Here is a 25,726-nt window from a genome sequence, read left to right as displayed (position 1 = left end):
CCATCAAATGCAGTTTGGTCACAAGGTACCTAGTATTTTTCCTTATTCATTTGCAGTTTGTACAAACACTTGCACTCAACCCATCCCCCAACATCATTCTTACATTTACCAGATGTGCAAAATTCCCCCAAAGTGCTACCTAAAAAAAAAGTAAAATAAGCAAGTATTGCTGCAGCATTAGTTGCTTACATAGACAATTCAGACCACTATGGAAATAGAAATTGCTACTATATTATAAAGGAAGGTAAGTGTTGTAGATTGCTGTTATCAGTAGTTTAATAGTAAGGTGACAATGTCAAGCAGCCTGCAGTTGAAAAAGACAAAAGTTGAGAGGGTATGTCAATTGTTAGCAGCAGTCAGCCTGCAGTAATTTGGACATTAGTTACCCAAAAACTGTGTACATGAAACAATAAATCATTCGAGTTCCTCTTCGATCACATTTATAACTGTTGCTTCCCTTGATTGTTCTGGTGAGCGATAAATGTTACGTTTCACATTCATCTTCAACAGGAATGTTTCTCTGCAGTCACCTTTAACTTAACAAACAGAATTTTTGCAACATCACAGTCAATATATAAAGCTCATCACTGTCCAGTAATATTACCTGGAATTTCCCATACAGTTCAGATTATGCAATGTAGCATATTAAGCAACTGAAAGTTGTTGAACAAACACTCCAAAAAAGAAACTGTTGTGTACGTCATGGAAAAAAATGCACAATTTGGAAACCAGAAAATTAAGCAATTTATATACACAGACTAATGACATTATTTATCAAGCGGAAGAAATCATAATGTTAAAATATAAAGTATTGATAATGTCATCAAATACCCTTAATAATTTCCTTTTATCACACATAATCTTTTGTGTTTATTATACAGGATATAAACTGGATGTTTTAATGTTTGCAATTTGCACACTGGAATATGAAAGGCTTCACAAAATCCTGCTTGTATGTAAATCACATGTAAAATGCAGTGTAAGTTTTAAGTGGACATTATATGAATATTCATAGATTTATGTGCTTTTGGAATGAAATGTATATTTTTTAATGTCTCAGGATGGGACTGTTAAAATGTGATTATAAAGAGATGTGCGACAGACAGACAACAGTTAAACCCATTTTTATTTGAGAGTTGGGCACTGACTGTGAGGTATTATTTACACTGTTTTGTTTTTTTATTCCTTGTTATGTTTTCTGGGTGCATTTGAGTTCTGTAGCTGCATGTATGGCAAAGTCCACTGAGAATAAGAAATCAAAATACAAAAAGCTGCAGGCTGACCGCAACATCACACTCTGGGGAGTGAAAGGTTGGGTGCTTGTTGAGTGACAGTGTACACACAATATTCTACCTGTACAATAATAGTGCTACTATTCACATTCATCTGTACAATAATAATATTTACAGTGATCACATTAGGGAAAGAGCCAGTACCTGAGGAGTTGGTTTCATAATTAGCTTTACTCATTCACCATGGCAAAAAGAAGCACGCCCAACCAATGGTAGCTTTATTAACACAGAAAACATGGGGTCCTGTCCAGGATCAGGTGGGAAGTGCATAAATATTACAGCAACCCACTGTCTGAGATGATGCAATTTGATTGTAAGCGAGAACAGGAAGTTTTTTAAAACTCTCTTATCATCTGAGTCACAGTACTCACCCTCTCCAAGAATGTGAAGCATTTCCAAATGGTTTGTTAAACTTTTGCTGAGGTAGACAGCAAAGTTTAGGTAAGATTACAAGATTATGGCATTTTACGCAATCTGAGCACATGTCACTACATCACCATAGTGCCAAAAAGAGGCAGTTTGTAAATAGCAGTTGCAGTTTCTTTAAAAAGAAACACTCCTCTTAAATGGTTCAGGTGAGCTGGCACACTAACAAAAGAGAGGAAGCTATAAACACAAGATGAGGTCACCAAAAATTCTTGTGCCAGCAGACTTTGCCTTGCCCAGCAACTCTCGTTCTCTCTCTCCAAAACACACCAACTATACATGAAAACAAAGTACCATTTGACAGCATATAAGATAAAACACCATGAATAAAACACATCATACATGTGCAGCATTTCTCCCAAGGATGAAACGTTAACCAATAAATAAGAACAGAATACAAATTCATTAAATAACAATCATCGTCTCCGATTGAGATCACTGTACCGAGTGATCCAGTTATAACTTAAACAGTCACGAGTTCATTTAAAAACTATCTGAAATGTTAGGCTCCTGGAAGTCCTCTGACTGGTGTCAGGATCATTGTTTCAGCCAACAGGTGCATAGTTCACCAGTCTCTCATTAGGCTTCATTAATCTGCACAACAGTGCCCTCTGCAGGAAAGACTCAAACTGGTTTCTTTGGACCCCGTTTCACTGAGCACCCATTCCACCCAAAATCATATGAAAAAGTGGAAACTATGTGTCTCTTTGCTTTGATCGCTCTGTCAGGTTGCCAGGTGCTGTGAATGCTGCAGATTAGCAGTGTAATGACAAGCAGTCAAACATGAAGGAGCTTTGGATTTGGTGCTTTCCAGCAGCTTTGTGTCATCTGTAAATCTAGGTGTCTGCTTTGAGGACAGATGAAGCACTAGGCCTTGTAGCAGTTTCCCTGCGTGGTGAGTGCCAGCTGGCCATTGGGAGCTACCTCATTAGCCTCATCTTCCAGTAGGCCTGACACATCAGCGTTGGGGATGCTGTCATGGTAGCTACTAAAGCTGATGTTGTCCTCTTTTAGTTCGATGGTCCAGAAGGGGGCATTGAGCTTGCGGTTCTGGTACTCCCGGTAGGTGTATACACCTCCCACAAAGCCCAGCAGCAGTAAAACCACCAGAATGATGACAGCCAGGATGATGATGTTGAACTGGGTCCAGGTAACCTCTGTCAGGGCTGCTGTGGTGTTGTCAGTGGGGCTGCTCAGACTGGTCAGCAGTGCCTGGGTGGTGGAGGTGGTGCTCGGCATGGTGCTGGTGTTGCTGCTTGATGTGGAGGCTGGGATCCCTCCTGCTGTGGGAGATGTTAAAGTGGTGCTGGTGGTTGCTGTGGTGGATGAGGATGTACTGGGTATGGGGGCCTTTGCTGTAGCTGCTGGTGAGGGAATAAGTCGGGGTGCTGGGGAGAGAAAATAAAGTATGTAATAATTTTTAAATTAATTTTCTAACTTTGTAAAAACAATAGCACACCTTTTTCTGCTAATTTTCAGCTCTTTATTTTTATTCCTTGACACTTCAAAATAACCCTTGTTTATCTTATAGTGGGCCATGGTGTAATAATATGTTCAACCCAGTAATTTTGGCCTTACTCAGTCGGGTGCAATTATGTGTTCGGGCATCCCCTATGAAGCCGGGAGCACAGAACTGGCACTGTGGCCCAGTGGTGCTGTTGATGCAGCGGAGGCAGCGACCGGTGTCTGGGTGACAGAGCTGGGCGGGGCCCTGGGGGTCTGCATTCCCACTGCAGTCACATGGAACACAAACCCCAGCTGATTTGTAGAAACCAGCGCTGCATTCGTCACAGTGTGGTCCGCTGTACCGGGGAAGGCATTGGTCACATGCTGGAGAGCCCCTTGGATCTGCACAGGAACAGAGAGAGATGCACATCAGCTGCTGATCACTGCTGTTGATGCATGGCTTTCAAGTACACAAGCATAATCTGAGCTTTGTTTACTTCCAAGATTCCTCATGTTAAATATGAGCAGTTTGATTTCTGACACATTTATGCTGGATTCCACTTACTGCAGAGACAAAAATAATGTTAAACACATATCTAAAAATCCACATCAAAATGTCCTGTTTAGTCTCAGCCTTGATCAGTATATCACAAACATCCATCCATCCATCTTGTTCTGCTTATTCAATTCAGGGCTGGCTCCTATCCCAGCGGTCAGAGGGCAAGAGACGGGGTTACACCCTGTCATCAGTCTGTCACAGACATCACAAACAGAGCTCGTGAACAGAGGTTCTAAAAACTAGCTGCAATGATAACTGAAGCATCATGTCTGAGTTTTTTAAGAAGAACCCTCTGATCATGTATGATCTTGAGCAGAATTCGACAACCACAAATGAAGCAGCTACTGCTGGGCCACTAGGTGGCTCAAGATGACAGCATATGGATGTCAGAGAACAGTGTTCTGTCAAGTCGCCAGAGGAGGGTGTGATTTTCCCTCTTTGCAGTTCAGTTAAAAACACAGTGCTCATGCTCCAACCAGGCCCCGTACTGTGTAATACTTTGAAAGGTTTCCAGATTTGTAGGGGTTTTGTAACGCTGGGTCACACAGGCTACACAAACATTATGTCTACATGGGTATCAAAGAGAAAAAGACAAGACAACAATGCTTTCATTCAGTGAATTTAAATACAATATGACTGAAATGTTTCAGTCTTTATAAGTTAGCAAATTTGGCATAAATGATGAGATATGAGAGTGGCCGGTCAAACAGCACCACTGTCACTGAAGCATCACCTGAAGGAATCTGTTTCTGGAAACCACCAGCAAAGTTTCACACCCACAGAACCACTTTATAGGGGAGTCTATTTGTCATCTGTATACTGTGTAAAGACCACATGGCACAGCAAGATGAGCAGCTTAAACACCTCAGATTAATAAGATCTATAAATGTAGTGAATTTTCTTAAAGCTTGGCTTTAGTTTGAATTTAACCAGAATTGATCTACGTGATCACTGTTCATCAGCAACAAGTGTGTGTAAAATGTCAGCTTTCTCCTGCAGCCTTCAGCAGCTGGAAATATGACACCACAACACCTTCCGCATGTCAAACAGAGACTGCTGTATCGCAGCGCACTTCCCTCAGCAGTGATGTTTCCCCAAGAGGAAAGATCTCACTAAGCAGCGTGTTATTTACATTGGACATGTGTGAGAGATTTCCTTTAAATGCCTCTGCCGAGTGCAAAGCTTTGATTTACAGTGATATAGATCTATGTTATATTTAATACTGTGAAGTAAACGTGGTGGTAGCTTTGCTAATCATTTCCACAAACTGAGCTTTCATGACTACTTGAGCTTGATCCTTAAAGAAATTGAATGTCTTGCTTTGTGCATCCAATCAAATACTTTCTCTTTATGATATAAGGTATACTGATAAATCACAGTGTAGAAATGTACTTATCTGATGCCAGAATTGATTATAATTCTTACCATTCAAATGCTCTTCTGTAATAAGAATGAATTTTTAGACTCCCATTACAAGTAATGTTATTTTAAGCTCAGTATGTGTTACACTGCATGAAGAGCTGTTGTAATGTCTGGCATTTAAAGTGTTACTCTGTGTCTGCAGGAGGAGGACTTTTGCTAGATCATCATTTGCTGATTTAAGACTGTGTGTAGATTCTCTCTTCTTCTTTTGTTACATTTTTAACTAATGATGAGTTTCAAGCCTATACAACAACCAACCACAACATTATAGCCACTGACATAACATTGATCACATTGTTACAATGAGAAGAACTACATCCATTGTCATGTTGATGTTCCCTTTGCCATTTTCACACACACCAACTGCACAACCTCTCGACATTAAACGTCTTTTAACCTGCTAGTTCCCTAGTACAATACCTGTGAGAATAGCACAGGTCTCCATCTCTGCAGAATTCACAGCGAGCCTAGTTTTGTTCATCCTGTGGTCTCCTCCCCATGAGGCACACCCAGAATAAACAAAGCATCTTAATTGGCTCCCTTCAAAACAAAGGAGCAGCTGTTCTTCTTTTCAGCTCGTGCTTGGTCACCAGAATAACTCCGGCCTCTCATAATTTTGCTCAGATAAGGCTAACTCAAGTTATGGAATTGTATCATAAAAATAGCCATAAAGTTAGACAACCAACTCAAACCTAAGGCTCGTGTTAGCACTGCAACAACCAGTGACACCTGCTCAACACCTCGTCAACACCCAAACCAAATAAAAACAAACAGGAAAACATGGCTTATAATTTGTGTCTTGCCAACACTATTATAGCAATGAGCAGTACTGGGTGTAGGGCATTCCAAATTTAATTTTTCACCAACAACATTACTGTACTTAAGTCAGTAATTACATTACAGTTGTAACTATGTCATTACTTTCATTACAAAGGTTTTTCAGTTATCTCCAAGCAGGGTGGACAGACAGAAAAAAGAAAAATAATACTTGCATTGATTTCAGCTCATGAGTCAGGAGGAGGAACATGGTGAGGCGGTCTACAGCTTTTGAGGAGTGGAGAGATATGGACATTACTTTTATTTTTACTGGACGAAAAGACGGCTCGTTGCAATCATCTGCACAAATAGCATCCTAACGCAAAGCTAGCCGAGAACCCAGCATGATGTTAAATCAGCTTTGCAGCTCTCTTGATGACATTTCCAAGTAAACTAATTCTTTCAGAAAGACAAACATTTTCTTCCAGGGCAAACTGAACTGAATACTTAGATTACTGAAACTCACTCTGCCATTTTTTCTTCTTTGACAAAAAGAAGGTGAATTAAAATAAACTGTTTTGTGCAGCTGATGAATGTTGGGTTATAGTCACAGTCACGGTCCATCTTTGAGAAATCAGCCCCTGGTACTAAAACCTGTTCTGCTCTGGAACAGTGGTGCTACTAAATTAAGTAGTCCACTTTGCACCATTATCTAGAGGATGTTATCAGCAATAAACACAGGACTGTAAGATTACACACACACACACACACGCACACACCCCAAAATGGTGGATTATATTATTTACCTGATAGTGTTTAGCATCATATTGCAAACATTTACTTTAATCCAAAGGGTTACATAAGCCAGTAATGGATATTGCACAATCTAGATAAAAAGTTTGCAATGTGAACACTATGACAAACAGTCCCATTGTTTCCCCTTTTTAAACTGAAGAGGCTGGAGTTCCATTTTACTATGTTCTCTGGTTCCCAGATACCTTTTCTCATCAATGCAGTGCTGGTGTCCAAAGTAGAGCAGGTTCCAAGTATTTTTAACAAATAAAGCCTGGTTTCTGGCACAGCACCACAGAACGTGTGGTCCCAACGTTAGAACCACTGATGTCAGTGGCTTCAACTAATGTCAGTGATGCTGTGATTTTCTTTCCACAGAATTTACCCCAAGTTCTGTACTACTCAACATTCTGCTCTGAAACCTGTTGAAAAGTGTACATTTCAACTTGTTGGTGGTGGAAAATAGGTAAATGAGATCCATTTGTTAGGTTCTTAAAATGTATTTTATTTTTTGGTCCTGAGTCAGGCTTGGGAACCAGAAGCGATCTGATTCTGCAGTGGGATCAATGTCACTGATACCTGAGCTCCTAAGCCTTACTGTAAGGGGAGGATTTATATGATGTACAGTATCAGTCAAAAGTTTGGACACACTCGTGTGTCCAAACCTTTGGCTGGTATGTTATGTAACTGGAGGAAACTGAATAGGAAAACTGGGCCACAGCGCAGTGGGTGAAGGCACATAATTTGGCTATGAGAAGTTAAAGTAGATACACCACTCTTATAAATAATGTGTGTGTGACACTGCAGCACAGGAGACCATTCGCTCTCCAGTTCTCGGTGTTGAATGATTTAAGCACAGATAACTGCCTTCCAGTGGCCTAGATGTTGGTCTCCATCTACTGTAGTCACATGGTTCCAGCACAACTAAGCAGGCTGCTTCTGCTAAGCTTAATTTAACCTCTGCTGGGGGTTCAAAGGCAGTCACCTGCTGAGTTATATAACCAAGAGGAAAGAGAGTCCTGAAATGTTCACTTACCCTTTGTCTTCCTTTTTGCAGTCTCTCTCTCTCTCTCTCTCTCACACACACACACACACACACACACACACACAGGCTTGGTACTGTTAGGCAGGTGCGCACCATCGGACATGCACACTTATACAAGATGATTTAAACAAATGAATTAAAATATTTGATGAAACTTAGGATCAACTGAAAGACCCCGGCCATTCTATGCTGCTGGGTAAAGACAATCATACATGGATGATTTAATATGTGTGACCCACATTCTGAACTGATGCAATGCTCCATTTCACCTCTTTGAGTGTCATATTCATTTACTGCAACAGGCCACATCAGCACATTTAAGAAGCATCTGCCCCTCACAGTGGAGCCATGATACGGCATTGTGGCATCTTCTTATTTGTCACTGTTGCTTGGGCAACCTATACTGGGAGGTTGCTTCTCTTTCCCACTATAGTGTTGGGTCTGCAAGATCCTCGACAGCCATGCACTGTTAACATGAGAGCACCTCTCCCTGTCAACCATCCTGAGCATATTTCTAATAATTTCATCTCTTCATGGTGTCTAAACAGAGGACGTGATGATGCCCATCCCCCCTGCTCCATTATGTTGCTGCCTGACTGGCGCAGAAATGGCCCAGCTGTGAACATGCTGTCCCAGCTCCTCTCAGTCTGGTTTATGTCCCTTCCCCTCCCTCCCACATTTTGCAACCTCTGCTGCGGCCTCTGGCAGCGGCAAACATAACCTGACAGTCTAAGTGCATTTATACATGGCTGTTGCCATGCACGCCGCCACCAATAGTGGCGGAGGGTATATCAGGATGTAGCAAAGCTGTCTACAATTGCTCCAAAAAGGGGGGAAGGGCAAGGTGAGAGAAGATGAAAAGCAACCCAGTGATGTAATGCTGAACGCAAACCTCCACAGACAGTTTGCAGAAAGGGTTTCAGTGCAGTTTAACAAGGATAAGCTGTGACGTTTGAAGCAGGCAGACTAACCCTAAGAGACTGAGCACACACAGCACATGCAGCACAGCTCCTGGTCATACTGTAATTAAGGTCTTGCAAATTGAGGTAATCTGTTTTTAAGTGATTATCCTGCTACCACAAATGAACCTCGTGAGACAACATTTTAATGCATTTATCCATCACCTACAGCTTTTATACCTATTTATCCATTATTTTCGATTTAAATGTAAACTTTTTCTTTTAGCAATTTATTACTTTAAGTCATTGACTTTTGATCAGCTACTTTTAGCTAACACTAAAATTTGCAGCTGTGTGTTTCAACCATTAATCTAAGCAGACTAACCATTTCAATCACACTTTATCGGTTACTTTTTGCTAGCTGTCCAGACTTCAGAGATTTTTGTTTTTTTCATTACCCCACCTCATCTTTCCACAAACTGCCTGGAAGTTAATGATGATGATGATGATGATGATAATGTAACCTTTGAAACCTTATACTGTGTATGTGCGTATGTATACAAAGTATACATACGCACATACACAGTATAAGCGTATGTATACAAAGTATGAGATAATTTCTTTCCTCACTGATCCTTATATGTTTTCACTATTGTTTCTGTCTTTTTAATGGCAGCGCCTCTAGAAGGGGGGCAGCATGGCCACAGTTCACCTATCTCCCCATGTTTGTTTGTTTTGTCTTCTTGGATGGGTGTTCTGTTAACTGTAATTTCCCCATTGTGGGATCAATAAAGTATCATCATCATCATCATCATCATCAAGCCATGCAAAATTGTTCCTTCATACTATGGAAATTGTCCAAGGTACAGGCCCTCAGAGTACACAGTACAATCAAGAATGTTGCATTATTTTTTACAAACCAATTCCAAAATTCCACCAACTTAATATCTATGATGTAGCACAATAGAAACAAGCATTAATATCCTGGATGCTTGATCTGTTTTTTAATAATTCACTGGTGAAAATTTGAAGGTACTTTTTGGGTAAAGAGTCATATCTGGTCAAAAAAAGTTTATATATATATAAATGTTATAATAAAGTGATTTCCAAACCAAATGTTACCAAATGTCACATTTCTGATTTAACTTTCACAAGGAAATTAAACTGTGATAACAGTGAATGAGTGAGCAGTATAAATACATATAATATGTACAAAGCTGTGGCTAATCAAAAAAGACAACATGAATTATTATCAAAATAAGTGGAGCGCACTTTCATTTCCATTCACTGAAAGAAAAATTATTATGTTTTACAAGATTTCTTTAAATTGGAAGAATTTTAACAGGTTATTCTACGGCTCTGAACATGAACATACTGTGAAGCAGACACGTTGGTAAGGAGCGGAATTCTTCAGGCATATAAATGTAGATGATGTCTAAAGCTTGTGTGCTCTTACTAAAAACTACTGAGTTAATCAGTTTGTACTTCAGAGATTAGTTTTAGCCAACACCAAGCACCACCTTACACAGAAAGTCATTTCACACACAGCTGGCAGGACCTTTAGGTGTATGGATGTTTCTCACCAAGACTGTGAGAAACATTACGCCTGATAAATTTTACTGTTATGACGCAGTGATGGCAGGTAGTAACATGAATTCAAGAAACCATCCCACTTCACACAACACAGGGCGATCGTGCGCTGATATGGAAAACATTTTCTTGTCACGCAATATAGTGTTTTAGTACTTCAAATACTGTTGCTGCCTAGATGCTTCTCTTCACAGCTTGTTAAGCTGCTGCATTGCAATGAAATTTAAGGGAAAAATTAGATAGTCTGAGAATATTACAGGGACTGTAGTTCAACTCAGATGTCAACCCCACAGAGACCTCTGGCTGGGTTGTGCAAGTAGGGCAGCAGCAGCCTGAAGTGAAAGAAGTGGGATCAATATGGAAGGAACAGTGCTGATCGTTGTCTGGAAACAAACATCAAAAGGACTCTGCTTTACAGTTCCAGATCGTTGGAAGATTATTCATGAAAGCAGATGATTATTCTGAAAATGATCAGAAAGACTTAAAGCAAATAATTGATACTTCATTTCCAAAAAAGTTGTTTTTTTGCAAGTCATTTAAATCCCACATTTTTGAATTTGATGCCAGCAAAATTTGAGAAAAGTTTTTAAGAAATGTTCTAATGGGGAAAGGTGTCATAATGCTAAATTTAAAATACATTTAAAATAATAAATACACATAGCTCAAATAATTAGGCTAATTAGTAACATGATGCAATGAACTTACAGTCTCGCTGCCTTTGAAATGACGGGTCAGCGAGCACTCGTATTCAGTTGCCATCTTCATAGCAACTTTGATGATAAAACAGCAATAAGACAGTTGGTCTGCTATCAGTCTGCTTTCAGTTTGCAACTGAATGGCATAAAGTTGGTAATTACATGTAATCTTTTTGTGACAATACATGATTAACTGGGATAAATCATTGAAAGTTGCTAATCTGTTGCCACCTACCTACACAGAAAGTCCAGCCAGAACCTCATTGATTTAAAACAGAAATTCCTCCACAGTTTGTGACGTAGTTGCTACAGGATGGCGTTGTAACAGCAAAATAACACAGGTGCTCCTTGCTTTTGTAAAGGAATATATCCATAATGCAACCAGTTGGCAAACAGCTGAGTTGAGTTCCCATACTGCAAAGAGACATGCTGCAAAGGAATTGCACGCATTGCAGACTGACAGATTGATTGCAACATATATGCAATCTGTCTGCATTTATAAATTAGAGAGCAGTTATTTGTAAACCTTCACCAATCTGTCTGAGACTGATTGCAGTCTGTCCAAGTTGGCAGTCAGGTTGCCTCCCATTAGGTAACCTGTGCCTAATGGGAGCACAGTAGGTCGCATTAGCAACTTGCAATTGGTTGTCAAATGCAAAAAAAAAAAAAAAAAGTAATGAAATCACCAAGCACTAATTTTTACTTGTCACAAGGAGTTTGACTCATGGTCCCGGGCCGTCTGCCCAGCGTTTTGTGTTTAGTTCTGTTTTCACTAAGTTTTGTTGTTTCCTAGTTTGCTTTGGTTTTCATTGTTCTTAGTTCTGGCTTTATCATTTGTGGTTTTCTTGTTCCTTTGTCCCTGTCTCCCCTGCGTCTGTGTTCTTGTGTCTGTTTTGTCCTTATGGCTTACCCCTGACCTTCTGTGTTTTCATATTGAGTTTTATTCCCAGTGTTGTGACTAGTCTGCATTTCTGTCCCATGTCTGAGTCTCGTTGTCTGTTTCCCTGTGCCGTGTTCCCGGTTTAGTTTTCTGTGTGCCACTTCCGCGTGTCAAGTCTGCGTATACCTTGTTTAGTCACTTCCTGTTTTGACAGTCTTGTGTTCCCTGTGCTTTGTGTTTAGTTTTGATTCCCCTGTGTTATTAGTTTCATTTGCTTCACCTGCTGTTTCCTCTTGCACTGATTACCTGATGTGGATTTAAGCCCTCAGTTTTCATCTGTTCTTTGTCATGTTGTCATCATTGCGCCCAATACTGTGTGGCTCCTGACCAGTCCCAGTGTAGGTTCGTTGTTGTCTTTTGTTTCAATACCCAAATAAACCACTTTAAGTTCACCCTCTGCCTGAGTCCTGCATTTTGGGTCTAACCCCTCCAGCCACACAGCCCGACATGACGGTGATCTTTTTACTCTAGTGTCACTGAGAAATCACACAAACAAATCTGTGTTGGAAATCATGCACTACATGATTTTCCCTTAAGATGGAAATCATGTAGTTCAGTGAACACAGTTCTAGCAGGCAAAGAAAATAAAATAAGTTCCAGCAACAGTTCCAAGGACCATTCACCAAGTTATCATCAATTCCCAGCATCTATGATGTACTGAACGTACTGAACACTGAACCACTCTGGTGGTTGCCAGATGGTCGCTGACTGGTCTCTCGGCCTGTGACTGGGCCCTAATTTATATATATATATATATATATATATATATATATATATATATATATATATATATATATATATATATATATATATATATATATATATATTTTATGACACATATGCCAACAACAAACACAAGGTGTGTATGCAGTGCTGTGATATGTGACATTATATGTGCTTTGCTTTTTAGGTTATCCAACTTTTTCCTGCTGGATTCTTGCCCACATAGTTTTTCTCATGTCAGCTTTTTTCTTTTTCATCCCATCTCCCTTTGACTGCATTTCTCTTTTTACTTTGGATAACCAGCCAGCAGCAGATGTCATACAGAGTTATTTCCAGTGCAGCTCTAACACAACTTGAAGGTGGAAAATGCTTTCTAAGACATCTTCACTGTCAGGATTTTATGTCAGAAATCCCAGGATTAATGGTTTATATAAAGCCAGTCAAGCCAAATCTGCCTAATCACTGCAACAAGCCATTGGGTGAGAGCTGAATGCCTGGTGTGTGAACAACTACTGACCGGTGTGACAGGTGCCAGAGGAGGTGGAGTTGGAGCAGGGACACGGCACACAGGCTTCGGTCAGTGCAGCTCTGGGGCTGCGGTAAAAACCAGGCTTGCAGTCTTCACAGTTGGCTCCCTGGGTGTTGCCTTCGCAGTTCAGACACACTCCTGGAGGACAGAGCAAAGGTCACATGATTAGCTGTTATTCTTTCTTGATCTGCTTATGACAGAAAATGAGAGTAGTTTGTTATATAACAGTATATTCCAACACTATTTAAAAAAAGAATCAAAGAAGAACTTTACTGAGCCCAGAGGGAAATTCACATATCTGACATAGCTCATCTGCTATTTGTATGAGAATTTAAAAAGCCTGATGGCTGTGGGTATAAATGATTTTCTATATCTCTCTGTTTTACAACAGAGAGAGAGGAGTCACCTAGTACTGATGTTTTTTGTTCCATAAAAATGTTATAAGGTGGGTGATCAGAGTTGTTCAGGATGGCGTCTAACATCTTTAGCGTGCATTTTTTCACCACCTCTCCCAGTGTGTCCAGTCTGGCTCCAATTGCAGAGCCAGTTTTCATCCAGTCAGGTGGGAGGAGAGAGAAACATGACAGAAGTCTCCTGAAATTGTTAAAAGTGCCTCTGGATGTTTAGTCTGTATCCTAGAAACAGTTTAATGGAGAACTTCCCATGGAACTTCGGCTGTTGTGGTATACTTCCTGAGTCTTCACCCAGCTCATCACTTCTGTTGGGCAGAGGGCTGACATTCCCCATGATGACCGTTGGCAGAAAGGGCTTATATCTCCACTTCCAAGCCTTCACCAGCACAGCAACTGCGAAAACACCTCTTTATCTCAGCTGGAATAGGGGTGTATCTTCCAGATTTGCTCCATTTCAGTGAAAAAAGCTCTTCTTTTGAGTAAAATCTTCTCCCCACAGAATTATTCATCAGTACTTGAAAAAATAAATAAATAAAAATACAACAAAAATAAAACTGAATAAAGATTAGAGCAACCAGACTTTGCTGCTACCAGTTTATGCCCGACTCTCAAAGACCCTTGAAATAAAAAATGAACACAGAATAATACTAACTGATGTATTGTATTTGGCTTTTTATAAATAAACAATAACTACTAGTGCAGCACAGTGAATTTGGCTTTGTTGACACACATAGCAGTAAAGTGAATTTCTTTGGGTTTTATATATATATATATATATATATATATATATATATATATATATATATATATATATATATATATATATATATATATATATATATATATATATATATATATTATATTTTTTCTTACATAATCTCCAACCATTAACTATTGTTATAGGAACCAAATTTGATTTTATAGCTGAAAATTGTTTATTGTTGTCCTTTCATATTATCATTTCAAATAGCACTATCTTGGGGCTTGCCCACTTATCCACATTCTAGAACATATAAAATATGTGTGATGACAAAGAAAAAACAACAATGAGCCCACTCAAGACAATGTTTGCAATTCCACCAAATGTGCAACAGCGAGTTCCAGAAGTGGTTTTCCTCATAGCTCCCCTCAAAATAGTGCCGGTTTGATTTCTGGTGGAAGCTGCACCAAGTTTCACAGAGCAGATGAATGACACACAAATGGGATTGGCAATCCTGTCAGTTTTCAAAATAAGGGCAGCCTAAAAGCCTGTGTGATTTGAAGCTCTGCATAGAATGGAAAAATGGGATGAGGGTCACCGGCCATTTGGTCTGGCTATTAAAGCTAAGTGGCTTACTGCAGTTTATGGAAGAGTTCCAAATAATATAAAGTAATAGTGAAATAATGGCTTTAGTTAAAAAGGTTTAAAATAATATAATGTACTACACTGCAAATCAGTCACCTTGCACTACATGCAGGCAGCCCTGAGAACAATGCTTTTAGAATGCTCTGAACATGTTAATAGGAATGGTTGTGACTGTAATGTGTCTTTAACTTTTGTGCTACCATACTTGGGAATCATTCAGTGAAAGCAATGGTTTAGGCTGAGGTATGTTGAGGTTATATTACAGTCAAAGGCAACACCCTGGGCTGTTACATAATTTCTACATACCACCCCTGGAATGAGTAACTCCTTATATGTAATCCTATTATATTCACAAGGCTTGCAATATTTCCAAATCAGTCCAGTGGATAGCAGGGTGAACAGGAGAGCAGTAGAAAGTACAGGTACAGGGGAATGTGACGGGTTTTTGGGGGGGGGGGGGGGGGGGGGGGGTTCAGCCCTGTGAAGTGCCTGCAGGCCTCCTCTTAGGCTACTGGGTAAGAGACAGACATTGCTCACATGTAGAACTGAAAAATAAAATTTTTTTCCCAAAAAGGAAACATTTCAGCAGCAGAAAAAAACAATAAATCAAACAGCTTTATAGATTACATGCAGACTTTTTTTTCAGAAACTGCTAACATCTGAAAACAGTCTGTAAATCACTTGTTGGAAACATGTTCAATTAGACACCTGATCGTCCTTCTTCCATACCATGCAAGAAGTTGGCTAATTTGGACTTTTTGCATGAACTTAATTTAGCATGACTGCATATTTCCCTTCCCTCCTCACAACCTACCTTTTGTTTCAGAGCTTCATTTAAAAAAAGTCCCAGATTAAAGACACCGTCATTCTTGCTGCGGCGATATCACTGCTGCTGAGTTAGGTTCGGTATGTTTTTGAGCTGTTTTGCCTCTATGATCTCTAAAAAAGGTTACGTAGGTGTGATTCAAACTGCCTGCAGCCTGATGCTATATCTTTGCATAGCTGTGGTTTCAGCCATGAGTGGTGAAATGCAGGCATCACCGCACAGAGGTTACATTACGGGTCAAAGACAAACATAGAAAAGTGGTTTACTAACAAAGAGTGGCTATTCAAATAGTGCCAGCTTTAACACAACTTTTGACAAATGTTTTATGCTATGTTCTTTTTTAAGTAAAGGGACACTGAGTTAAAAACAGCATTTATTCTGTTAAATTAACGCAGAATAGAATTTGAAGGTATGGTTTTTAAGGTTGAGAGCGAATTCTAGTGAAAAATGTTCTTATTGAAAATCTTCATTTATCTCTGCGTCGGATATGTTTACAATTGAAAACAATGAGTTGGCTGAGCTGCCTATCCTGTTGAAAATGATAATGCATCCCTGTTGTGTTTGTCTAACAGACAGTGGTTTGGGATACTGCCTAATTTGCATTTGCGCAAGGAGTTCCTGTGTGAGCAGCCCTAGGGAGAGGCCAGGGTCAGTCTTTAAAGGGAGCTGTCAAACCTGAGCTACGGTAATCCACAGCACTGTGAACACTGAGCCCAAGTGAAGGCTGCAGAGCTCCATCTGCCCCTGCATTATAATGAAAAGACATATGGAGTATAAAACTGCTACACACACCCCCTCTGCAGTTCCTCCTTTTCGGGGTTGTCACTAGCCAGTGATTTCTAATTCTCAAAGCCTGACTGGTGGGAGGTGAGGAACGCACAAAGGGGGATAAATGCACTTTCAAGAACACACAAACCAGACTGGAGACTACACCCTAGTGTTTAACTTGCTTCTCTAGTTGCTGAGACCAACGGGGAAAGCTGCTTTACCTTTTTCTCTTTGTGGTTCTACAGTAAATATTTACTTTGAGGAACTGGAGGGTCTGTGTGCTGCCAAAGAGTCGTTAAACTCAGCAGACTATTTTCAGGGTACACTACACAAATTCAACATTTGAATTTATAGGGCTTTTTATGAGTATTTAATCAGCAAAGACTGGACCCTCAGGCGCTGCCTTTCTTATACAATGTCCATTTGCAAAGAGAGTGCATGGTGAAAAAGGGGCGGATACAGCAGCGTCTTTCATTTGAGGCGTGTTGTCATTGTCAGGGGTTTAGAAAGAAAGCCCAAAGGCTTTCTGGGTTTTCACTGCTGCAGATTTTATTCCAATAGTGTATTTATGAAGTAATATACAAGTGAATATCAGTTCCAGGTTGTCTGTCATTATTATTATTATTAACAGTCATTATTAGTATTGGTATCACCCATGAAGAAAAAACAAAAACATATTGGACAACACTTGAATATTATGTAATTGTAATGGAGCTATTATTGTTAATGCATTCAACTTGTCAGCAGCATGTTAATGAGTTAGCTTTTCCATAGGAGGCTTATTTTTTATTACTTTATTTATATAGTATTGGTTAATATAAATAACATAAAGTAAGTTATTAAAGTGATCAGAATTTTGAGTGAAAGCTTACCAGCCAAATGAAATAAGGAAAGTACCTATAAATCATATTTAGTTGCAATCAGTTTGTCTAAATACACAAAATTCCTGATTTTGCAATCAGATTGTGTGGATATGGATGCAGGATTTTCTGTCTACAAGGCAAAAACTAAACCACTGCGGCTGTTACAGCTGACTCAGACAATCCTGAATAATAAAAAGGTAGGTTTGGTTTGAGTGATAATGAAAATACAATCACTTCATTTGTCCTCAGTTGACTCACCAGACTGCGGATGGCAGTAGTTGGTGTGGTTGTTACACTGGCAGGGCCGACAGCCAGAGCTGCTGAAGTGGAAGAAACCCGGGTGGCACTCATCACACTTGGGTCCATACACTCCTGATTTGCACACGCATATCCCTGAGCTGTGGGGACAGAACAGAAGACAAAAATCAATACCCCAGTGGACAGAATACATTTGCAGAAAGCATTTTAATGGAACACAACACCATGCTGGCAATGTCAGTGAAGCTCTGTGTGTGTGTGTGTGTGTGTGTGTGTGTGTGTGTGTGTGTGTGTGTGTGTGTGTGTGTGTGTGTGTGTGTGTGTGTGTGTGTGTGTGTGTGTGTTTTGAACTGCAGTCCGCACACCTGATGTTCAGACTGTGCTGACATTTATTTTATAATGTGGTATTAAGGTTTTAACAGTTAGCTGCCCTCTACATCCAGTGACCTACAGCAATTAGGTCACTTAGCTGGTTAGCAGACCTCCCAGAATGCACTGTTTTTGAGTGTGGTACTGAAAACATAGCTACTCATGAGAAAAGCACTGATTTCAGGTCCTGTACACAAACTAACTAAGTAACAGAGCAGTCTCAACAGCCATCTAAGGACTGACTCTGGCACGTTATAGTTATATGTCAAATGAAAAATTATTTAAACCACAGACTATATTGTATAAATATGGATGATGCATCAATACCGTCCTCCACTGTAAAATTAAAAAAAAAAAAAAAAAAGGATCCAAAATATCATGGAAATGGCTGCCTGTGCAGTCGTGATCTGGACAGATGTACAACATGAGGTCTTTCCTTTTGTTTCATCTTTAAGCACAGGTCCCTTAAACTTCATGTAGCTCAGAAACATTAAATTACAACCCAAAGCTGGACATGTGGTCACACAGACTTATGAGAGGGTACTCAGACTGGGGGCAGATGGTCGCTTCTACACATGTTAAAGAGCAGACTGTCTTTGTCTCGGTTGGTATAGAGGTTGAAATTTTTAAACAGCTCTCTGTTTAAAAATATTAACAGCAGATATATCAGAGGTTTTAAAGAATATTGTGATCTTTAACAGCCTAATACATGCTGTATCTGTCAGGTTATGAAACCCAAGCCTGAGCAGAGGCTTTTATTGGCTTCATGTGCTTTACATAACTGAGAATGATTGCTTTCAACTGAGAAAATCTCATTGGTTAATGTGTTCAAGAATCCTCCTGCAAACTTAAATCCAATTACATTTGAGCTCTTCAGCAAAAATATACTCACAACTGAGTTATTTCACTTGTTAATGTGTCTTTCATGGATCAGATCTGTGCTCTCATCCTGTGTGACTGTTAAAAATAGTAAATGCTCATTAATACATGAGGGAAGTGGGAGAGATTTTATTTTCCTCTCTGATCCAACTCACACGGAAGGTAATTTCCTTGTAAGAGTACAAAGCTAAATCAAGCCCGATCAGCACTTAAAGCTAGACAATGGACTCAGAAATGTAATCTGGGGACAATGACTTCAAAACAATTGAAACAAATCAGGAGTGACTCAAAGCACTTTCCATGAGTGTGTGCGTGGGTCTTCACACACACAAGGCTTTGTTAAAACAACTGCACTTAATGCAAATGAAGAGGCCCACGGCGATGCTCAGTGAGGCGTGGGCACTGCTGAAGACAAGGCTGGGAGATCAACAGTCCTCGTTCCTCCAGCCACAACACACACACACACACACACACACACACACACACACACACACACACACACACACACACACACACACACACACACGGCACTAACAAAAAATATCAGCATGCTGCATCATGACCCTAATACAAGGAAGTGAAAGAGATAATGTCCAGCTGCCACTGAAGAAAAAAGATAAAGAAAAGATAATCTGTTCATCGCAAAATTAAAGAAAATGTAAAGAAATTCATTTTGCCTTTAGCCCAATTAACTTCATTTTATCTACATTAATTTTTTTTTCTTCCTGCCTGCTACCATCATCAGCTTATTGTATACATTTCTCTTTAAAAGTATAAGGCACACTATATGTAGTTAAAGTTTTGCTTATGTCACCCCCCCCCCCCCCCCCCCAGCACACACACATTTTCTTTTTATATTTAAGTAAAATCAATGCAACACTTAAAGTAAGTATCAAATAAAGTATCATTAAGTGGACCTTATTTTCTCTCATATTGGATGTTCTTATTGAAAAATAGCCAAAGTCTTAAATAATGAGGTCAGTGTGTGTACAAGTACATTTTCACAAAGTTTTTTCTACTCTTGGTTCTGTATGAGGTCAGTGAGAGTGGATATCTAATATGGTCGTTTTAGGAACACAGCTCTGTGAACACAGAAGCCCCGCCCACGAGTTGTTTGCATCTTGTTTGTGAGAGACAGCCAATCAGAAGAAATCTGGGTCTAAAGCTGGGGGGAAAGGCACTAAAGCTGCTTGTTTCATGTAGTTAAAAAAAATACAGCACTGATTGAGCTATAATTTCATATTTTATTAATGTCTCATTACAGAGCATTGATGTGATGAAAACGACAACCTCTGGGAGTGGTCCTTGCCCTCTTTGCCATTGCTGTGCAACTGATGTGAATCTCTTCAGCACTGATGGCCTATGGCTGATTTATTGCACTGCATAATTAGAGTTATTTAGCCAAAGTTTCAGTTTTAAAAGGTCTTCATCAGACTGTGGACTGTGAAGCACGTAGCCCATGAAAGAAAAAGAAAGTCTTCACTTCTTTTGTGTGTGGGTGCGCACCAAAGCCCAACAAGCACACTGCCAGGTTGTGCCAAACAGGTGGAGCTTCTACACCGTTAATATTGAGCACACCAAACACACATGCCACCTATCCTAACCTGAATCGAAGGTTTGAGTGACAAGCAAACAAATTGCCATATGCACCAACAATAGACAAGTCTAAACACATGAAGTGGCAAGGCTGAACTCACTTACTGTACTGTGTCTCTGCCAAAAGCTCCCACTGTGCGAAACAGACAGGATGATTGCACACAGTGTGTTGAGCGTCTAAATATACAATTTACCTCAGTAAGAAGCATCTACATACACACAAGTATTATGTCACAATTTGAATACACTACGTCCTTGTAATTCATGAAGAAAAGCAATGAAGAAAATGTTAATAGCAAAAGTATTTATTATCAGACAGGCGATTCTGGTTTAGGGTACTTATATGTGACAAATCAAACAGCTCATTATTTTATTCTTTATATTCTGAACTTTTCTTTGACAAACAATTAACCTTTTCCCTCAGAAAAGCCCTAATTTCTAATGTTCTATCACCGAACACTAACAGTCACTCCTCACGGCATCTGCTGGAGATTGAGAGCACAGTGAAAGCTGGCTTTTTATACAGCTTGGAGCCTGCCAGTAAGGCCAGATGGCCCACTGGCTTTGATTCCTCTACTTTTGTTTGTACAAAATACAACCTTTAACCTCTGGCTACTCATACCTGTATATTCTCTAATCAGAGGAATGAAGAGGAAGAACAAATAAGAGAAAGACATCTCAGATACACCACGACACAGCATGCGGCTGCCTGAAATGAATACCAAAACATCTAAACAGGATGTTTAGAATAGCCAGCTGTAATGTAACAAATACTACAAGGGACAGAAGCTGGAAAATCATCTAACATGGTGTATTTTTCCTTTAAAGTGCCACCATGTTTTCTGCTCCAGCTGGCTGGCAGTCACACACTGACCTGTAGCAATGCAACACAATCTGTCATCAGTTTCTAGTGAGCCTTCCTCTATGAGCAGCTCGAAATAAAGACTCATTTATTAAGGGCTGTGCTGTCTAATGTGCAAATCCACCAGGCCCATGGCTGGAAAAGCAGACGATGATTTGAGCACTCTCAATCATACCATAAAACTGCTACCCTGATCTCCATGCTAATATGGTAGCAACTCATCAATCATGCAGTAAAACGTACCCTGCATATCCTCCTTTCTGACTCCAACGGGACCATAAATTACAAAATGAGCTTCGTGTTGTATTTGAGTAAGTCCATTCACTTGTCATGACTGTAGTCAATGCAAGTCTTGTGATCAGAGTCCCTCCTGTTGGCCATAGAAAGAATGGAGGTTATTTTACTTTTTTTTTTTGTAGTTTGCATGTCAAGTGTCATTCTTGATGGCAGGCACAAACTTCCTCTGCAGGATACCAGTGTTGCACAAATATAAAATGTCTAGAATGATAATCAGCCATCTGCCATTTACCTGCTCTTTGCTGGTGGGGCTGTGCTGCTCTCTTTATCTTTAAAATACCTCAAAGGCAGTAAATAAAGAATTTTCACTTAGTTGGAAATAAAAAACATTTTAACAGAAAATCTGCAACGCCAAAATTTAAGACTTCATGTGAAAAGTAGAATCTTCTAGTCTCTGAAAGTCTGTTTATTTAGCATGGGGCTACAATAAAACCCAACCTTATCCCCAGATGGGTCCCTACTAACCTGCTAGATGTTGAGAGATTAACAGAAGTCGATTCAGTTTGTCAGTTCTGTCAATTAATAAAAAAAGAAGGAGAATCTAGTTAAGATATTTTACTGCTGGGTGGCTGTAGCTCAGTAGGTAGAGCAGGTCACCTACTGATCGGAAGGTCAGCGGTTCGATTCCTGGCTACTCCAGGCTACATGCCACTGTATCCTTGGGCAAGACACTTAACCCCAAGTTGCTCTCCGACCGTTCTGTCGGAGTATGAATGTGTGTGAATGTTAGTTAATTAAAAAGCACTTAGCTTAGTAAAAATATGGAAGTGCTTGTATGAATGGGAGTGCATGGGTAAATGTAAAAACGTGTTGTATGAGCGCTTTGAGTGCTCTGACTGAGTAGAAAAGCGCTATATAAGAACTAGTCCATTTACCATATTACAATCCTTGTGATTATCTATTAAGTGCTAAAACTTTCCTTAGGTGTACCAACATTTTAGCATGCAGGAAAAAGCCTGCTAGATTCATATCTTTATATTTGGATCATGATCATGCTAGAATATTCCTCTGCTACAAACTGGAAGTCTTCCCATCAGCCAGTGTTTCGCATTTCCACTGATTCCTAGCCAGATCTTTTAATTGCTCTAACAACCGTCTTGTGGATTCATGGTGTGGGTTTAACAAAAAAAAGAAGAACCAAATATTAGGAAATACTCCTAAATTTTATCATTATGTTCATGCAGTTAGAATAATAGGAAACCACAGGTATACTCATTTTGGTTACAATGATCACAGGTTTTTACTTTATGGTCTGTATTTTCTTCATAATCTTTCTAAAGTGGTTACTCAGGAGACAAGAACAGCCTTTTAACTGCAGCTGAGAGGTGAGCCATTTTTTAATGATTTAATGCAGAAGTGGTATTTCACAGGTGTGTAGCCCTTCTGCTCGTCTACTGTGCATTCATGTTGCTACTTTTCTCTTGTCCATCTCTTTATGTACAAACACACAGCATACCAAGTATTTTGGTATAAAAACCTACATATTTACTTAATTTAACCAAGTATTTTGCACCTTAAACACATTTGTAATAAACTGTCTCAAAATCAGTTCAGAATCCACCAAGCTATAATTATTTAAATTTTAGACTGAGATACTGTACATGTGCTTGAAGCCCTTTGCTTCCCCTCACCAATATATGACCTATAGGACCCCATAGCTTTGGACTAAGCCTTGATTGTTTAGGTTGTGTCTCAATGCCCCTGCTTGTGAGATTATGAAGACCCTTTCTTACTCTTCTGTGCCTGGAAGGAGGGGTTTGTTATTGTTTTGATGTACTTTCATGGCCCTGTGCTGGCCAAGCCGCTCTGCATCAGATCTGCATGTTAAGTAGGTCAGTATAACATGGGTGACAAAGCTTAACCCCATTCTGCTGCTGCCGCGCCAGTGCTGCCCCATTGGCAGCTGCTGTGCAAGCATCCTCTCTGTAACGGGGAAACTGCAAGTTCAATCACCCACGAGGTTTAGTAAAAATAAACAAGCAGGTTTAGTTGCTCTTAGACAGCTCTCCCCTTCGCTGCCTTAGCTCATGCCTGCATCTGACAAGAGGGTAGAAACATTCTAAGGAGTCCAGGATGGAATCTCCAACAATTTAGATTGTTTGTTTTCATTATACAGTGGATAAGCGAAATGGAGTGTGGTCAAACAATAAATATGGTGTACATTATACAGTCAAAGGTTAGAGATATTTTGTTTAAACAAACATAAGTCACAGGGCACTGAAATATTCCGCTGAAACCCTACAGTAATGCTTAGAATGAGAAGTTCTTCATAATGACATAGTCAGAATTTTGCAAAATACACTGGTTTAACTTCTTAACCAGTCACATGTCAAGGATGCCATTTTGTGTGACATGTGGGAGTTTTTGTGTTAAAAGTTCAGCAAAGTGAAGGATTCTAGATATGCAAGCAACGAGATGTGCTTGCATGCAATCCTTCAAAAAACAAACAAACAAAAAAAAACTAGCATCCTGTAGCCTGATGATGCTATGTGCAGGTAGAATGCTGATTAACTGAAATGAGTACTGGAATGGGAAACGACAGCGTGTGGACATGTTTAACTATTTTTAACACATGGGTTCAAGAAGAGTAGCCCACACTACTGGCTGGTCCGCACATTTTTGACACTGCCCCCAGGGGGTACTACAAACATGCCACGTGCTTCACTTTCTAATGTGCTGATATCAGTCAACAGGGCCAACATTGAACAATGCTGATATTCAGTTGTTAAATTCAGTTTAACTTCTCTACATCCTCATTTTGCACAGCGTAAGACCAAGGGGAAAACGCTTAGGACAAAACATCCTTCCAACAATTCAAACTGGAACAAACTAATATGTAGCAGAGCTACATGATTACAAAAAAACAAAACAAAAACATGAAACAGTTACTTTTTTTATGTAATGTCCTCCCATTTTTCTAGCACTTTTCAAGTCTTACTGACCACTCAACGTTCTTTAGACTGTCACATTTAACCACATATTCATAAAGCACTTTATTCTATACATTCTAGCAGTAAGTCTAACTCACACCCATACCAAAATTTAAAATCTCTAATTAACCCAACATGCACGTCTTTGGACACTGGGAGGAAACCCACAAAATGTTTTTACTTATAAAATTTTGATCATTAGAGGAAAAAAATATTCATAACCATCTTTTATGTACAGTTACGTTTAACACTACTGTTATTTATTTAGACTCTTTCTCCCTGATTTATCTTTCTGAGTTATTTCAGTAGTTACTTCCTCCAAACCATTAACGTGTCTATTAGACCCCATTCCTACAAGACTGCTCAACGAAGTCCTACGATATTAAATTTAATCCTATCTCCATTAACGGGCTACGTACCACAGAGAGGATTCTGAATTCATCACAGCACACAAACAGCATTAGTGAAGGTTACAAATGATCCTCCTGTGGCCTCTGACAGTGCTCACTTACCTCTGTGCTCAGTGCAGTGCTCAATACTTTTGACCATAACATGGTACTATGGTTGCAACTCTTAAACACACACCACCAACTTGTTGCCTGGCATGCAAACTATAGCGCTTTCAACATCTCTTGCAGTTCTGTGTGAATGACGATCATTTTTAAAACGCTGCTGTCTGTACACGTTACTGTACATGTTGTTTTAAAAACAAAAGCAGAAAAACTATTTGTTTCCAGCAGACCATTCTCATGTAAACAGGGCCTTAATCTCTGGCCTTTTTTTGTTTTCCACAGAATGCCTTTTGTCCTGTTTCCCTCCCCTCATCCCCAACCGGTGGCGGCAGATGGCTGTCCGTCCCTGAGCCTGGTTCTGCTGGAAGTTTCTTCCTATTAAAAGGGGTTTTTTTTCCCTCCCCACTGTCACCAGGTGTTGTTGGGGTTTTCTCTGTATTACTGTAGGGTCTTTACCTTAAAATATAAAGCACCTTGGGTGCCTGGGTGGCTTAGTGGTGAAGCCAGTGACCACATACATATGCCACGTTGTGGTGCGGGCGGCGCGGGTTTGAGTCCCGGCCTGTTGCCAACCTCCCCGTGTGTCTTCCCCTGTATCTTTCCCCCATTTCCTGTCTCTCTCCACTGCTGATAAAAAAAGTAAATAAATATAAAGCACCTTGAGGGAGCTGATGTTGTGACTTGGCACTATATA

General features: G+C 39.8%; 1 protein-coding gene across 2 annotated transcripts in view; it reads right to left on the bottom strand.

The window, feature by feature from the left end:
- Positions 1-1,108: 1,108 nt before the first annotated feature.
- The window catches only part of si:ch211-158d24.2 (multiple epidermal growth factor-like domains protein 9), a 49,078-nt gene continuing 24,460 nt past the window's right edge, over positions 1,109-25,726 (bottom strand). Inside the window, exons 3-7 of one of the 2 annotated variants that reach the window (XM_030723818.1) lie at positions 17,588-17,727; positions 13,103-13,252; positions 3,297-3,566; positions 3,041-3,106; positions 1,109-3,007 (exon numbers count right to left, since the gene is read on the bottom strand). In XM_030723818.1, coding sequence (XP_030579678.1) covers positions 2,586-3,007; positions 3,041-3,106; positions 3,297-3,566; positions 13,103-13,252; positions 17,588-17,727 — 1,048 coding nt within the window. In that variant the 3' untranslated portion in view covers positions 1,109-2,585. Of the gene's footprint in view, positions 3,107-3,296; positions 3,567-13,102; positions 13,253-17,587; positions 17,728-25,726 lie in introns of both variants that reach the window. The other variant, XM_030723817.1, reaches the window with a different exon arrangement.

This window comes from Archocentrus centrarchus, unplaced genomic scaffold (genome assembly GCF_007364275.1).
Source record: "Archocentrus centrarchus isolate MPI-CPG fArcCen1 unplaced genomic scaffold, fArcCen1 scaffold_27_ctg1, whole genome shotgun sequence".
NCBI classification, from domain to species: Eukaryota; Metazoa; Chordata; class Actinopteri; order Cichliformes; family Cichlidae; genus Archocentrus; species Archocentrus centrarchus.
This window is presented reverse-complemented; position numbering and strand designations above follow the sequence as displayed.